Below are 15698 nucleotides of genomic sequence, written 5' to 3'. Positions count from 1 at the left end.
GCGAGATGAGCGCCGCAACCCCAGAGTCGTCCGTGACTGGACCTAATGGTCAGGGGTCCCTTTACCTTTATATGCACTACACTGATCTCCTATGCCTTGCTCCACTCTTAAGAACCAGCAGCAAACCTACCTCATATAGCACTTACTGAAACGAGTAGGAGTTTGACAATTTTTGAGCTGCCTCCAGCTTCCATTCACTTAAGAACACCTAAACATTATAATGTATCTTTAACTGAGGAGTCATCTACAGGATCATTGTTTATCTCCCCCCCCCTCCCGCCCCAAGCTGGCAAGGCTCATTGGACAGCAACAAGAAACTGTGTCTTTAGTGTCACCAGTCCAGTCGAGGGATGCTCTGCCAACAGAGATTCAGCAGGCGCCTTCTGTTCTAACCTCTAAATGCCTGTTGAAAACATTTCTATGCTGCCAGGCTTACACTGGCAATTGAAATATCCCTTTGCAATATTTGATCTCTGGTTTTCAATTTTTATATGTTTTCATTTTATGGTTTTGTGCATGGTTGTTGTAAAGGGCTCTAATTTTTATGAATGACAGTATATAAATGTATTTATAAATAAATAAGAGATATTCAAGATTGTCTCATCTCTTGCATTCATCTATCTCTCCAAGAGAACTATGACATGAGTTGCAAAGCCTTGCAAACCCCCCAGTTAGTGACATTCCATCCAGCCCCCTCTCCAGATGCATGGCTATAGGTCCTTTTGGGACCGATATTAAAGGTAAAGGTACCCCTGCCCGTACGGGCCAGTCTCGCCAGACTCTAGGGTTGTGCGCTCATCTCACTCTAGAGGCCGGGAGCCAGCGCCGTCCGCAGACACTTCCGGGTCACGTGGCCAGCGTGACAAGCTGCATCTGGCGAGCCAGCGCAGTACACGGAACCGATATTACTATGAGGTATATTGAGCTTTTTGCCTCTGACAGTAGATTGGGGCAGGTAGTGGAAGGATTCTGCTGCTGCTGTCCCAGATAGCTGCAGCTGCCTGGCTGGCACCCTGTCAGACTGTGGAAGACCACCGGTGGGTCACTTGTCTTTTAAGTGCTGTAGTTGTCATACAAAACCAGCTGCCCAGCCATTGGCATTCAGCTAGACCAGCCAGCAGTATTGGAACAGGCAGAAGCTGTCTGTGCAAGGGAGGGGTCTTCTACAAGTCTCACAGGACTTTGGGCCACTACTCTGTGACAATACAGTGGGTGCAATAAGCACTGACTGCTGCCACTCCATGGCAGGCCACAAAATGGCTTGGGCCACACGTCTTTTCTGCTCCTCTGAACTGACTGGAGTGACACTTAGATATGACAGTTTTTCCTGATTTTTCCTGTTTTAAAACCAACAACCAGTAAGGCAGTAGACTGGATTTGTTGATTTCAGAATTTTAACTGAATGTGTATAGGATGTGCTATTTAAAAGTATTAAGTGGGTTTTATCTTTGTAAGCAAACACATTTGACTGGACTAGCCTTCATAAACTATGAGTTGTGTGCTAATTAAGTCCTTACCCTGTAATGAAAGCTCATTTTTCAATAATATTTAAAGGTTCCATATTTCTAAAGGAGTTCAAGAAAGAAAGAAATGATCCATTTAAATGGGATATGACTTTATTCATCACTGCACTGATTTTCATGGAATTTCTCTCTCACACAGAGACAGAAGTTGTATATGCAGGATTTTAGTATTTCCTCTCCGGCTCCAACTTCAATTTGAAAGACTATAAAAGTTTGACTGGGTTCCAGTTGTGCATGGTTTGCTGGCCTCTGCTATGCAGCAGAGGCAAAGCAAGCCACATATAACAGGCATGCCGTAAATCTTCAAGAGGAGTGTTTGCTTTCTTTGAACAGAACTGAGTTGTAGTTTCAAATTCAGGAAGTCTCCAGTAAAGAGACCTATTTAATGTTGCATAGAAACCAGTGGCCCTTGCATGTGAACAGTGTGCAATTTGCTCATTCATCTACGTAACAAGCTAGCATCAGCTAGGGCCGGCCCTTGGTGGATGCTTACGAGGCTCAGAAGGCACGGCTGGTATGGAGCTGGATTGAGTTTTTGTGCCTCATCTGCCATGTCTTGTGATGAACTGGATTCATCCCACCCCGTCTTTTTCATTAGGCTCCAAAATCTGACTTTCCCCCCGGAAGACCCTTTGAAAACACACAGCACTTACCTTAATGAAAATAAATACACAGCTTGGTTGAGAAACCAGCCATATTTAATAAGTTTTAAATTCGTTTGCTTTGGTTTTTTTTTTAAAGTGCAGTATTGAAAGAAGCAAGGAGCAATCCAACCAAACCTAAGCATTACCAGTTTGTAAAATATGCACAGTGCTTATCTTTGAGCTGATTGTGAACTTGTGAATGGATTATGTTTGAAATATGTGCTACAATACATAACCTTAAACTGGTTTAAACCTTCAGGTAGGTAGCCGTGTTGGTCTGAAGCAGTCGAAATATATTAAAAAATTGTCCAGTAGCATCTTAGAGACCAACTAAGTTTGTTCTTGGTATGGTACTGAAAACTATGGAGAGACCTGGTCTGAATAGAGATATTAGATTCCTGTCTCATTACATAATCTAATCATCTGCATACTATCCCTTGCTTTTTCCTGTAGGTCTAATTGCAGTCGTTAACAGTTGTTAACAGGTTTACCATACCCATCTCATACTACCCTCCTGAGAAAAACCCCACCCCAGCCTCCCACTATATATAAGGGTCTGGTGACTTCTGTTTCAGTGTATCTGAGAAAGTGTGCCTACACACAAAAGCTTATACCAAGAACAAACTTAGTTGGTCTCTAAGGTGCTACTGGTTTAAACCTGGGGAAAAGAGTGTTCTGGGGGACTGGTGGGGCAGGACCAGAAGAGGGGCACTTACTGGGGATCCTAAGACCATTCACATTGGTCCTATGGCCTGGCAGCCCAGCAAAAAAATGTAATTTACAGTAGAAGTCAATGAGGACGGTGCAATCTTCAAAAAGTGGTTCCGCACTCACCTGAGATCCTCACCCAAACTGCTCTGGCTGTGTGACCCAGCAGTCTGTTTTCGGTGATTTTGTCTGCTGCATCAGGTGGACAAATGCCATTCTATATGGTTTCTCAGAATCGAACTTCTCTAAGAACATAGTAATTGAATCAAGTTCAAGCACAGATTGCCATGACCTAGTAGTATAGAATTTTGGCTATATTCCTCATAAAGCTTGGTTTCCAGGCCCTTGATCATATTTGTTCCTCTCTTCTGCACACATTCCAGCATATCAATATTCATCTTAAATTGTAGTGCCCAGAACTGGACATAGTATTACAGGCAAAGTCTGTTCAAGGCAAAATAGAGCAGGATTACTACTTCCTTGATTTGGACACTATACTTCTGTTGATGCAGCCTAGAAAAGTATTCACTTTTTTTGCTGCTGCTTTTGTTGTCTCTTGCTCAGTTTGTGGTTTACTGAGATCCCTAGATCCTTTTCACATGTATTACTGGCAAGCCAGATGTCCCCCATCTTATATTTGTGCAGCTGGTCCTTCCTGCCTAAAGGCAGAACTGTACATTTATCTCTTGAAATCCATTCTGTTAGTTTGGGCCCAGCTCTCCAATCTGTTAAGGACATCTTGAATCCCAATTCTGTCTTCTGTGGTATTAACTACCCCTCCCAGTTTAGTGTCATCTGCAAATTTGCTGAGCATCCCCTCAATTCCTTTGTCCAAGTCATTTATAAAGATGTTGAACAACAAGAGGCCCAGGACAGAACCCTGCTGCTCTCCACTTGCCACTCTTTTGCAGAATGATGAGGAACCATTAATGAGCACTCTCTGGGTTTGGTCAGTCAACCAGTTACAAATCCACCTAACAGTTGTTCAACCCATTACCAGCTTCTCTGCAAGAATATAATGGGGGACTTGATACCCTACACCGATAGCATTCCCCAGATCCACCAAGCTGAGAGCCAGTGTGGTGTCGTGGTTAAGAGTGGTGGACTCGTAATCTGGTGAACTGGGTTCGATTCCCCGCTCCTCCACCTGCAGCTGCTGGGTGACCTTGGGCCAGTCACACTTCTCTGAAGTCTCTCAGCCCCATTCACCTCACAGAGTGTTTGTTGTGGGGGAGGAAGGGAAAAGGAGATTGTTAGCCGCTTTGAGACTCCTTCGAGTAGTGATAAAGCGGGATATCAAATCCAAAAAAAGAAGAAGCTTATAACTATGTCAAAAAAAGAAATGAGTTTCATCTAACCTGTTATTCAGAAACCCATGCTGTGATTTCGCATCCTTTTCTAAGAGTTCACTGTTTAATCATCTATTCTAGGACCTTTCTTGGTATTGACATTAAGCTGACTAGTCAGCAGTAGTAGGAGGAGTTATTATTATTAAAATTTATATACGTGCAGAGTCTCCCACCCCCCTTTGAAGATGAGGACAACACTTGCCTGTCTCCTGTTCTCCAAAAATTATCAAAAATTAGGGACATAGGCTCTGAGATTACATCCACAAGCTCTTTTATTACCCTTGGGTGCAGCTCATCAGGCCCTGGAGATACGAATTCATTTCAAGTAGCTAGATGTCCCCTTACCACGTCTCTTCCTATTTTGGGTTTCAGGTCGCTCCTTGCATCATTTACTATGTTATCAGGGTGGGCATCGCTTTCCTTTTGGAAGGAAGTGTTTAGCAGTTCCACCTTCTCTCTGTCACTCAATAGTATTTGTCCATCTTCTCCACACAGAGGACCTAATACTTGCTCGTTTCTCTTGTTTGGAACATAGCCAAAGAAACCTTTTAAATTATGTTTAACCTCTCTTACAAGCTTGAGTTCATTCTTAGCTTTGGCCCGCCTGACCTTTTCCCTGCAACTGTTGGCTACTTGTGTGTAATCTTCCATCATGATTTCTCCTTTCTTCCATTTCTTATACATGCCCTCCTTACATCTTAGTCCATCTATAAGCTCCTTATACAGCAACACTGGTTTCTTTAGGTTTCTTTCTTGCTTGTATTGTCTGCATTTGTGCCTTCAATATCTCACCTTTAAGAAACTCCCATCCATCTTCGACCCCCTTCTCTTTGAGTATTTCTGACCATGGGACTTCACCCTATAGTTCCTTAAGCTTTTTGAAATCAGCCTCCTCAAAGTCCAGGGTGCATGTCTGACTACACTCAAGTTTTCCCTTGCCTGTGTATAGTGAAACTCAAGAAGACACGATCACTTTCTCCCAAGGTTCTGTCTACTTTTAGCTTATCAGTCAGTTCCTTCCTGTTGGTGAGGACCAGGTCCAAGAGAAATGACCCCCTTGTTGCTTCTTCCAAATTCTGGGAAATTGTTCGCAAGGCAACTGAGGAATTTGTTGGACCTTACATTCTTGTCTGAGTTTGAGTTCCAACAGATATCAAGATAGTTGAAGTCTCCTATTACTACAATATCTTTCCTCCTCCCTTCCTGTTTGATCAATTCCATTTGAGCAGCTTGTACTCCTCAGTTTCTACATTCCAGTCCTGAGTCTCATCCCACTAGGTTTCAGTAGTGTCTTCTGGGTCATACTTACCATTCAGTATTAAGAGCTCAAGTTCTTCTTGCTTGTTTCCCATACTCTCTGCATTTGTGTAGAGACAACACAAACCATGAGTCATTCCTCTGCACACTGCTCGCTCCTCCCTCCTCCATAGGGAGTCACCTCCCACCACCACATGTCTCTTTTCCTTCTCTGGGAAGCAGCAGAAATCACACTGAACCTTCAGCTGCCACCTTGGTGTGTTCTGAGGTCTGCAACTGCTGTACTTGCTCCTCTGGCTGAGAACTGGTGTCCAAAGTGAGGGCTTGGAATCAATCCATAGACACTCCTGACAGTCCAGCTTTTTTGTCCTATTCCTCCAGGGGCTTATCTCTAGTATTAACCCACCATCACCACGCCAGAGGGAGAAAGTATGTAGAAGCCCTTCAGTGCAGTGAAAGTGGTGGACATCAACTGAACAGTCCAGAATTCTGCATTTTAGCTTAGGCTTAAAGTGTAGGATATAGTCTTGATCTAATACATATAATAAGATAAGAGTAACTTACTTGGTGATGTCTCCCAACCTGATAGGTGCAAAAAGGCTAGTTTCAAACCCATTGCATTTTGTAAATCAATACCCAATTTATACTGAAATAACAGAAACCCAAGTTTAACTACTTCGTACAACCATTTCATTTGACTTCAAAAGGCCATATTATTTGACTGTGAGACTGAATTATATTCTTCATTTTTAGCAGACGCCTTATGTATGACATGAACCATTTATACTGCCTGCTTACTCCAAGTGAGTTTTTTCTATACCTTTTTTTTTTACTTCAATTTGAAGTGAAAGATACAATATAGAATTCAAATGCCTTTGCATTACATGTGTCTTTAAACATTGCTACATTCCAAAATAGGACTTGACAAACAGTTTTGGAATAGTTCTGCTACTTTACATTCTTGCTCTTTATCCTTTGTTTCCTTTTTTTCTTTTTTTTGGTATAAAGGTTAATACATTGGGTTAAATGACATGTTTAAAATATGAAAATATGTTTCCTGTAGTTAGCAGTTCTCTTTTTTGTCACTATTTTACTCCCTGTGTGTGTGTGTGTTTGTGTGAAAAACTATCAAAGAAACAGAACTTTCCTGCTGAAAGTAGGAAAAATCAATGATTTTGGAACAAATGTTGGTATGTCTTAGCTGCTTCCTCCTTCAAATCCTGGTTTCAGTGCTTCAGAAAGATCCATTCAAATGGATGATTAAAAAATAAGAAAGAAAGAAAGAAAGATTTATGAAGTATGATCTGGGAGTGATAATGACATTATATAAGGGAATGTTGGGAATTTTTCTACTCCAGGACGGTGTCATATAAGTAAAAAACAAGACCCTGATGTCACAGCCCAAAGCAAGTGTCCACACACATCAGGAATCACAAGCATACATCAGATGTACATCATCCGAATGCACCCATTTGTCTGCATTTCATCGCTTCCACTGGGATTTAAATCTCCATTCACTTCCAAATGCAGACGGAAGACGCATTTCAATGTGCATTCCATAGAAAGTAATCAACGACTCCCACAGCAAATCTGGTTCATGCTGATGGCTCCTGATACATGCAGAGGACTGCTTTTGCTAGTGGGTCATATTCATTAGATTGAGTGACAAGTGTATAATCTCCACCAGATCTTTGGCATTTACAGTGAAATTGCAGTACACTATATTGCTGGGGGTAATAATTCCTATGGAAGCAAAGGGGGAAAGTGCTCAATACATTGCACATACTAGACTGTGGTTGGCTTAAGAAGAGAATGATGTCAGAAGAAAGCATCTGCAACTTCTTGGATGGGTCTCTCACATCCAGAGAGTTCGTGTTGGCAGTCTTCATCTTAAGGAAAGGTTGTGTTTTCAGTTGGACAATGTGTACTATGACAACATGGGATGGGACGGTCACTGGATTCACCCTGGTCAGTTGTTACTCCTAGAGAAAAAAGACATTTTATTAGAACATCTGACAACCAAGTAGGAATCACTCTTGATTCTTTGATTGACTAGAAGGATTATTTTCCTAAGTGATAATTTTGATTACAGTGTGTGCAGGCAGACATAACATCCTAAAGACCTGAATGCTATCTAGACAAAGCATCTAAGAAGAAATATTATGGTGGCCCAGGAAGAAAAGTAAAAAATGATTATGGTCACAGTCTTACTTGGAATTAATGGGATGTAAGAGTATGGGACGCGGGTGGCGCTGAGGGTTAAACCACAGAGCCTAGGACTTGCCGATCAGAAGGTTGGCGGTTCAAATCCCCACAATGGGGTGAGCTCCTGTCGCTCGGTCCTAGCTCCTGCCAACCTACCAGTTCAAAAGCACGTCAAAGTGCAAGTAGATAAATAGGTACTGCTCCGGCGGGAAGGTAAATGGTGTTTCCGTGCGCTGCTCTGGTTCACCAGAAGCGGCTTAGTCATGCTGGCCACATGACCTGGAAGCTGTACGCCGGCTCCCTCGGCCAATAAAGCAAGCACGCAACCCCAGAGTCAGCCACGACTGGACCTAATGGTCAGGGGTCCCTTTACCTTTACTTTTAAGAGTATTTTAAGGACGAGCTGCTGCAGAAAACAGCAACCCCATGTTGAGTTCTCCCCTTCCCTGCTTTGTAATGTTTACTGCAATTTATCCCACGTCTGATTCTTCTATTGATTAGAAAGATTATTCTTCCCATGTGATCAGCCTCTCTCTACCTGAGAACTGAGAATCAGTCGATGCAACACCAATTTTTAAAATAGATCCAGGAAACTACAGAGTGGTTACCTTATGGTGTCTTCTGGGAGAACTGGTGGAAAGCATTGTCAAATATAAAAATACCAAGCATCTAGAAGAAGTCTTGCTGAAGCAGAACTAGTGTTCCGCATGGCTTCTGCAAGAGTAAATCCTGCTTCACCAACCTATTAGTTCCCTGGCAGGGCTAAGAAGTGCATAGATGGAGGTGACCCAGTTGAAACTACACACTTAGATTTTCAAAAATCTTTTAACGAAGTACCTTACCAAAGATTCCTGAATAAACTTAGCAGTCATAGACTAAGATGAGAGGAACTGGGTAAATAGCAGGAAGCAGAGAGTAGGAATACATAGACAGGGAATTAAGAAGTAGAGTCCCCGAGCAGCAATATTGGGACATGTGTCTTTTAACTTGTTCATAAATGATCTAGAGCAGTGGTTCCCAATTAGGGGTCCAGGTACCATTTTCAAAAGTAGGGGGATCCATGGCTCAGCTTTCGAAAATAGGGGGTCCTCAGTAATTAGCTAATTGGGAACCACTGATCTAGAGTTAAGAGTGAGGAGTGAGGTAGCTAAGTTTGATGATAATTCAAACGTGCTGAGACATAGATTCACTAAGGGCCAAGTCCCTTCTATGTGTGCTTGTGAAATGAAAACATCTGAATCTTTACATCATGTCATGTTTATCTGCCCTTTGTACAGTTCAGTCCGTGCTAGTATACTAAACTCCATAATCCAGCCTATGGCTGACAAACCAGTAGACCTACAGCTTGCCTGGGTTCTTCAAGATGTGGATCCTTATATTACCCTACAGGTTGCTAAATTCCTAACAGCCGTCCTCTCGTACAAGAGACGGAATGGAATGTTAGCTGATTATTGATAGTTATAAGAATTTTCTATAATGACATCAGATATTGATTTTAGTGTAGTGCCTAAAATTTTTAATCTTAATCTTAAACTTTTTTTATGAACGGCTAATATCTGTCCTTGTGAGTTGTGAACTGTGTTATACTACTTGTGGTTTGTACGAGTCCGCTGTTTTATTTGATTTGTTTTGTTGTGTTGTGTTTCATGATGGGCGTAAAGCCAAATAAACATTTTGATTTTTTTTTGATGATAATATCAATTTGTTCTGGATGTTTAATAGAAAAAGAGATTGCAAAGAGCTCCAAAGTGAGTGAATGGGTAATAAAATGGTAAGTGCAATTCAATGTAAACAAGTGTAAAGTGGTATCACGTTGGGGGTCAAACACATTGTTAATATACATTATTTTCTTAATCTCTTGGGGTCTAAACTGCCATTGAATGACCAAGAATGAGACCTTGGGGTCATAGTGGATATCTCCAAGAAGATGTCAACCCAGTTTGCAGTAGCTGCTTAAATAAAGGTGAATTCCATACGAAGGATCATTGAGGATTTAAATATTAATTTAGTTATTTCACAATATTTATATATCACTTGATTGCAAACAAAAACCTCAAAGAAATTTAATGAGAAATAAATCTGCCACTATCATAATACAATGATAGAAATCTATGGTACAACAACACTTAGAATACTGTGTACAGTTCTGATTGTCTCATATTGTGGAGTTGGAAAACGTTTCGAAAATAGAACGCAGCAGCTACCCTATGAGCAAAGGTTTCAACATTTTTTCGGGGGAGGGGGGTTAGTTTAGAGATAAGGTAGGAGGAGATTAGAGAGAGGTACGTGAAGTTATGTATAGTGTGAAGAAAATGGATGGAGAGACATTTCCCCTCCCTATCTCCTAACACTAGAACTTATATACATCCAGTGAAGATGAATGTTGGAAGATTCAAGACAGACAAAGCACTTCAACACATCTTCTATCCTGCTATATTGGGCAACATGCCAAATTGGGCAATGATATCTTGGGAGGCAACAGAACCCATAGAGAATAGGCAGGCAGACAAACCACTTTCCACAATACATACTAGATGCATGCAGGGATGAAGCGAACACATTCTGCAAATATGTATTATAGGGTTGCATGAACTGGCAAAGTGGGATTGGTCACAAATCCTCACTGCGTGCACATGTACTATCTTCTCAAGGCGAGGCATACTGAGCCTCTTGCTCCAGTTGGAGGAGCAGAAGAATGAGCTGCAGCTGCCTGGCCACCGCTGTGTCACCTTTTATTTTGTTTTAAGTGCAGCAGCTGTCACACAGCTGCCTGGCCAGTGACCTCATGGCCACTGACATTCAGGCAATGACTTCCTCACAGACCAAGGCTTGGTGCATGGCACTGTTTTGCTTGCTCTAGCTTGCTTTCCCCTGTGGCAGAGTCTTCAATACACCTTTGCCACCGCTGCAAGAGGGCAAGGTGGAACTCTGTATGCAATGTTAGAAACATAAATAAAAGCTTTGGCAGGAACATAATCTTAACAGCAATAATCAGCCATACCGAGCGAGAGTAAGGGCTTGCCATGACTTCAGCAGCAGCTAGAGTTGCACTGCCTAAGCTCTGCTAAACATTTTGTCCCCATTACTCCTAAATATTTAAAGCATGCTCCCTGTAGACCTGTATCGGCCATAAGTGCCACAAGACACCTGCCACAGTAGATTAAGGTATGCAAGAAAGGATTTTGCATAGTTTACCTCTAAACCAGTAAGGTAAAGGTAAAGGTACCCCTGCCCGTACGGGCCAGTCTTGACAGACTCTAGGGTTGTGCGCCCATCTCACTTAAGAGGCCAGGGGCCAGCGCTGTCCGGAGACACTTCCGGGTCACGTGACATCGCTGCTCTGGCGAGCCAGAGCCGCACACGGAAACGCCGTTTACCTTCCCGCTAGTAAGCGGTCCCTATTTATCTACTTGCACCCGGGGGTGCTTTCGAACTGCTAGGTTGGCAGGCGCTGGGACCGAGCAACGGGAGCGCATCCCGCCGCGGGGATTCGAACCGCCGACCTTTCGATCGGCAAGCCCTAGGCGCTGAGGCTTTTACCCACAGCGCCACCCGCGTCCCTAAACCAGTAACCAGTAAACCAGTAACCTCCTGCAAATTAGCAAGTTCCACTTTCAGTTCTGAAATCCCTGCCTCTGAATCTGATATCATTATCAAGGTATCATCAGCAAAAAAAACTTATGGCCTGTTTCTCATTGCTGATCTTAATTTCTTTAATGTCATAACTGGCGCTTATCTTATATGCTAAAGCCTCAGCCACAATTGTAAAGAGGAAGGGGGAAGGAGACAATCCTGCTTCGTCACCCTCCTCACTGCAACCACAAGTCCAGCACCTTGACCCTAATTGCAGTGACCAAATGAGAACATTGTTTTACTAGATCTAAAAACCTCTGACCAAATCACAATTTTTCTAGCAGTTTAAGAAAAAAGGGCCATTCAAGACTATCAAAGGCCTTGTGGATAACCAACAAGACTCCTGCCCCAGGCCTCAGACAAGCGCTGCACAAGCCTGAAGATATTTGTTGTTGTTGTTTAGTTGTTTAGTTGTATCCGACTGTTCATGACAATGCCTGCCTTTCTAAGCACCTATGATCTAGGAGGACTTCCCATGCTCAAGTGTCTCTTGGCTCAAATCCTGATGGACGTGCAGTCCTTGGCCCTGACAATTAAGATTCTGCACGCTGCTCAAGGTCTGCACACCTCTCTCACTGCACAGCAATAAAAAATGAACTATAAATGTTTTTGGTTGAGAGGAGGGGAGAAAGCTGGAAGTACTCAGTTCAGAACTGTCACTGACTAGGGCCGCTGTTTTAGTGGGCTTTGACACCTTCCCTGGGCCTTCCGCCATCATGGACCTTTCTTCTTCCTCCAAGAAGTCTGAAGAGAGCAAAGGATTCATGCATCTATCTTGGTTTACAGCCAAGCCATGTTGCAACCAGTCTCTTTGTTAAGTATCTCTTTGCGTGACCAAATAATATAGGTGATTGGTTAGCACAAAAACTACCAGCTAGAGACATTTCCAGATGGTCCCCTCTTGCCTCGATGGAGGTGATGTCACTGGTGAAGATAAGAGAACAGCAGACGTGAGGGCAGTTTTTGTCTTGGGCTGGGCTTACTCCCTCTGTATGCTCAATCTGAAGTTACAGCTTTTCTCTCAAGCCTCCAAAACTAATGGGGGAGAAAGATCTGTTGGGGTGTTGATGCTGCAACACCTTCCAGCTTATGCCCAGCCTGTATATATGTGTAAATAAAACCATATACAGCACAGTTGCCAATAACCTTCATTCTAAGGAATGCAGACTTAAAATATGCATCCTTGAAGTATGTCTGCTTGGACACTGGTGTGCATGTAACAGTACTGTGACTGATCTAGCAAACATTAGTTTGTGATGAAGGTCATAGTCACGTGTAATGCTTAAAACCACTTTCGGACATCTCTAGTACTATATGCTATCTACCTGAGCATCTGAATGCTGTTCATAGTGAGCAAAAGAAGAAGAAAGGCATGTAAAATGCCAATGAGCTAATGGAGTCTGAACTAACCATGCACAAGACCTCAATAAAGATGCTGGCCCAGGATGCCACAGCTGTAGGCACATATAGGACTGTTTTGTAAGGCTCTAATCCCATGTACACAATCCCATGCACTTGTCCTATTGAACAACTTACTTCTGACTAAACATGCAACTGCTCGTGCTACATACTCCTGCAGGATTTATTCCCAACTAACTTTTGCTGGATTGCTAGCATTAAAGGATCATAGAGGGGCAAGGAATCTCCAAGGTCATCTATAGTCCAGCCTTCTGCTGCTGAAGGAAATCCACTAGTATCCCTGCTAGATGGATCAGCCTCTGCTTAAAAAAAACTCTACTGAATGAGACCTCCTAAGGCAGTCTGTTCCACTGCTGAGCTGCTCATATCACAAGGAAGTTTCAAATCTTTTCGTGTGTGTGTGTGTTGGAATTTGTACCGATTGGCCTGGGTCTTACCCCTTGGGCCCTTCTAATAGTTGAGATGGACATTATATTGCGTTTCACTCCATGCTTTTCCAGGCTAAACATACCCAACTCCCTTCAAACTTTTCTCCCATGAATCTATAGTTAAATGCCACGCCATTCAATCACTTAACATTTTTGGTTATCAGTAAGCAACTATAGGGACGCGGGTGGCGCTGTGGGTAAAAGCCTCAGCGCCTAGGGCTTCCCGATCGAAAGGTCGGCGGTTCGAATCCCCGCGGTGGGGTGCGCTCCCGTTGCTCGGTCCCAGCGCCTGCCAACCTAGCAGTTCGAAAGCACCCCCGGGTGCAAGTAGATAAATAGGGACCGCTTACTAGCGGGAAGGTAAACGGCGTTTCCGTGTGCTGCGCTGGCTCGCCAGATGCAGCTTTGTCACGCTGGCCACGTGACCCGGAAGTGTCTCCAGACAGCGCTGGCCCCTGGCCTCTTAAGTGAGATGGGCGCACAACCCCAGAGTCTGTCAAGACTGGCCCGTACGGGCAGGGGTACCTTTACCTTTACCTTTAAGCAACTATAGTTATGGATATGGTGATTATCACACAGTGGGCCAGATTCAGCTGTTTATTTCTGCTAGTAGCAGCTACTGCAATGAGTCCCACTAGGGTGACAAGGCTTCCTCCCCCTCCCCCAGTGTTCCTCAATTGCCTTGGGAGGTGGGGGTCAGGAAAACCTTCAGAACAGCATGCTGGCAGAGGAGATGGCAGGTTGTTCTGTCTGGCAAGCAGAGATGCTGATGTAATTATCCTAACAGCACAACACTGAACAGAGATGGCTCATGGGGAGTGCGCCTGTTGCAGTTACACAGGGCTCAGAGCTTATGAGGTGCCCAGGTAGGCTTTGCCACTATTAATCCAATGGAAGGTGAGAGGTGGCGGTGGCAGCAGATTTTGGAGTCATCCATGAAACATGAGATGCCAAGGTCTGCCACAACTGAATCCCAGCGCATATCTATACCATAGGGTAAAGGTAAAGGGACCCCTGACCATTAGGTCCAGTCACAGACGACTCTGGGGTTGAGGCGCTCATCTCGCTTTATTGGCCAGCTTCCAGGTCATGTGGCCAGCAGGACTAAGCCACTTCTGGCGAACCAGAGCAGCGCACGGAAATGCTGTTTACCTTCCCACCGGAGTGGTACCTATTTATCTACTTGCACTTTGATGTGCTTTCAAACTGCTAGGTTGGCAGGAGCAGGGACCGAACAACGGGAGCTGACCCCGTCAATTGGATTCAAACCGCCGACCTTCTGATCGGCAAGTCCTAGGCTCTGTGGTTTAACCCACAGCACCACCTGTGTCCCAACATCTATACCATGGTTGTACCCTAATTTCAAAAATATTAAATTACTTCATTGGGTGCTACTTTTATATAACTGGTGCTACACAAGAATTGTGTGGCTCTTGTAAATGTCATGTACATATGCAAAAAGAGCTGCTTGACCAATTTGCACAAGGTAAAAGGTAAAGGATCCCTGACAGTTGCTGACGACTCGGGTTGTGGCACTCATCTCGCTTTATAGGCCGAGGGAGCCGGCGTTTGTCCGCAGAGAGTTTTTCCGGGTCATGACTAAGCCACTTCTGCTGCAACAGAACACCAAGACCAGAACAGCACATGGAAATGCTGTTTACCTTCCTGCCGGAGCGTGCTTTCGAACTGCTAGGTTGGCAGGAGCTGTGACAGAACAATGGGAGCTCACCCCGTTGCAGGGATTCAACCCGCCAACCTTCTGATTGGCAAGCCCAAGAGGCTTAGTGGTTTAGACCACAGCACCACCCACGTCCCTCCAATTTGCACAAGCAATCTGCAATTCCAAACCTTACAGAGTAAACTACGTAGTAGCTGTTTAAGAAAAATTGCTCATGGACCCAGAAGTTTAAATCCTGAAATCTCCTAAACTCTCCTTGGCACTTAAAACTGCAATATTACACACAGCTATTTGGGAATAGGCTACATTAAGCTCAGTAGGGCTTAGTTCTAAGTAACTATGATCAGGATGCTTGACCATTGCAACAATGCAGGAGGGGGGGTTATGTTTGGGGGGGCGGGTAGTTCAATCAACTGCAACCAAATTGGTTATTATCACCATAGATTTATTCATCACCTTCTAACTTAGATTGTAGGCAATCTTATTGTCATAAAACATTTGTCTCATGTCCTTTTGCATTATAAAAGTAAAAGCTTGCAACCTTCCAAAAAGGCCGTCAAGGAAACCTTGAGTAAAAAACTTGTTTTGTTCTTTGTGCTTGATTTTATTTCAATCTGACCACTAACGAGGAGCAACAAAGTATTGGTACACCAATATTGTACAACATTTTACATTATAATCCTTTTATTTTTAATTCTCTACATGCACACATACACACACGTAATTATAAACAGAAACAAATTTTAGCAGAAAGCTTTTATTGAGCAGCAACTATTCTGTTATTTATAAGCCCGTTTCCTCTCTCACAAAGAGACCTTTTGCAGGGTTCCCTCCCCCTCCTGCCTCCCTAACAG

At 43.5% G+C, this 15698-nt stretch overlaps 1 protein-coding gene across 2 annotated transcripts in view; it reads right to left on the bottom strand.

Annotated features, from left to right (window-relative positions):
• Positions 1 to 6096: 6096 nt before the first annotated feature.
• Positions 6097 to 15698, bottom strand: part of ATOH8 (atonal bHLH transcription factor 8) — a 31892-nt gene continuing 22290 nt past the window's right edge. The window contains exon 3 of one of the 2 annotated variants that reach the window (XM_053387796.1): positions 6097 to 7460. In XM_053387796.1, the coding sequence (XP_053243771.1) occupies positions 7372 to 7460 (89 nt within the window). In that variant the 3' untranslated portion in view covers positions 6097 to 7371. Of the gene's footprint in view, positions 7464 to 15698 lie in introns of both variants that reach the window. The other variant, XM_053387797.1, reaches the window with a different exon arrangement.

Source organism: Podarcis raffonei, chromosome 5, assembly GCF_027172205.1.
Source record: "Podarcis raffonei isolate rPodRaf1 chromosome 5, rPodRaf1.pri, whole genome shotgun sequence".
NCBI classification, from domain to species: Eukaryota; Metazoa; Chordata; class Lepidosauria; order Squamata; family Lacertidae; genus Podarcis; species Podarcis raffonei.
This window is presented reverse-complemented; position numbering and strand designations above follow the sequence as displayed.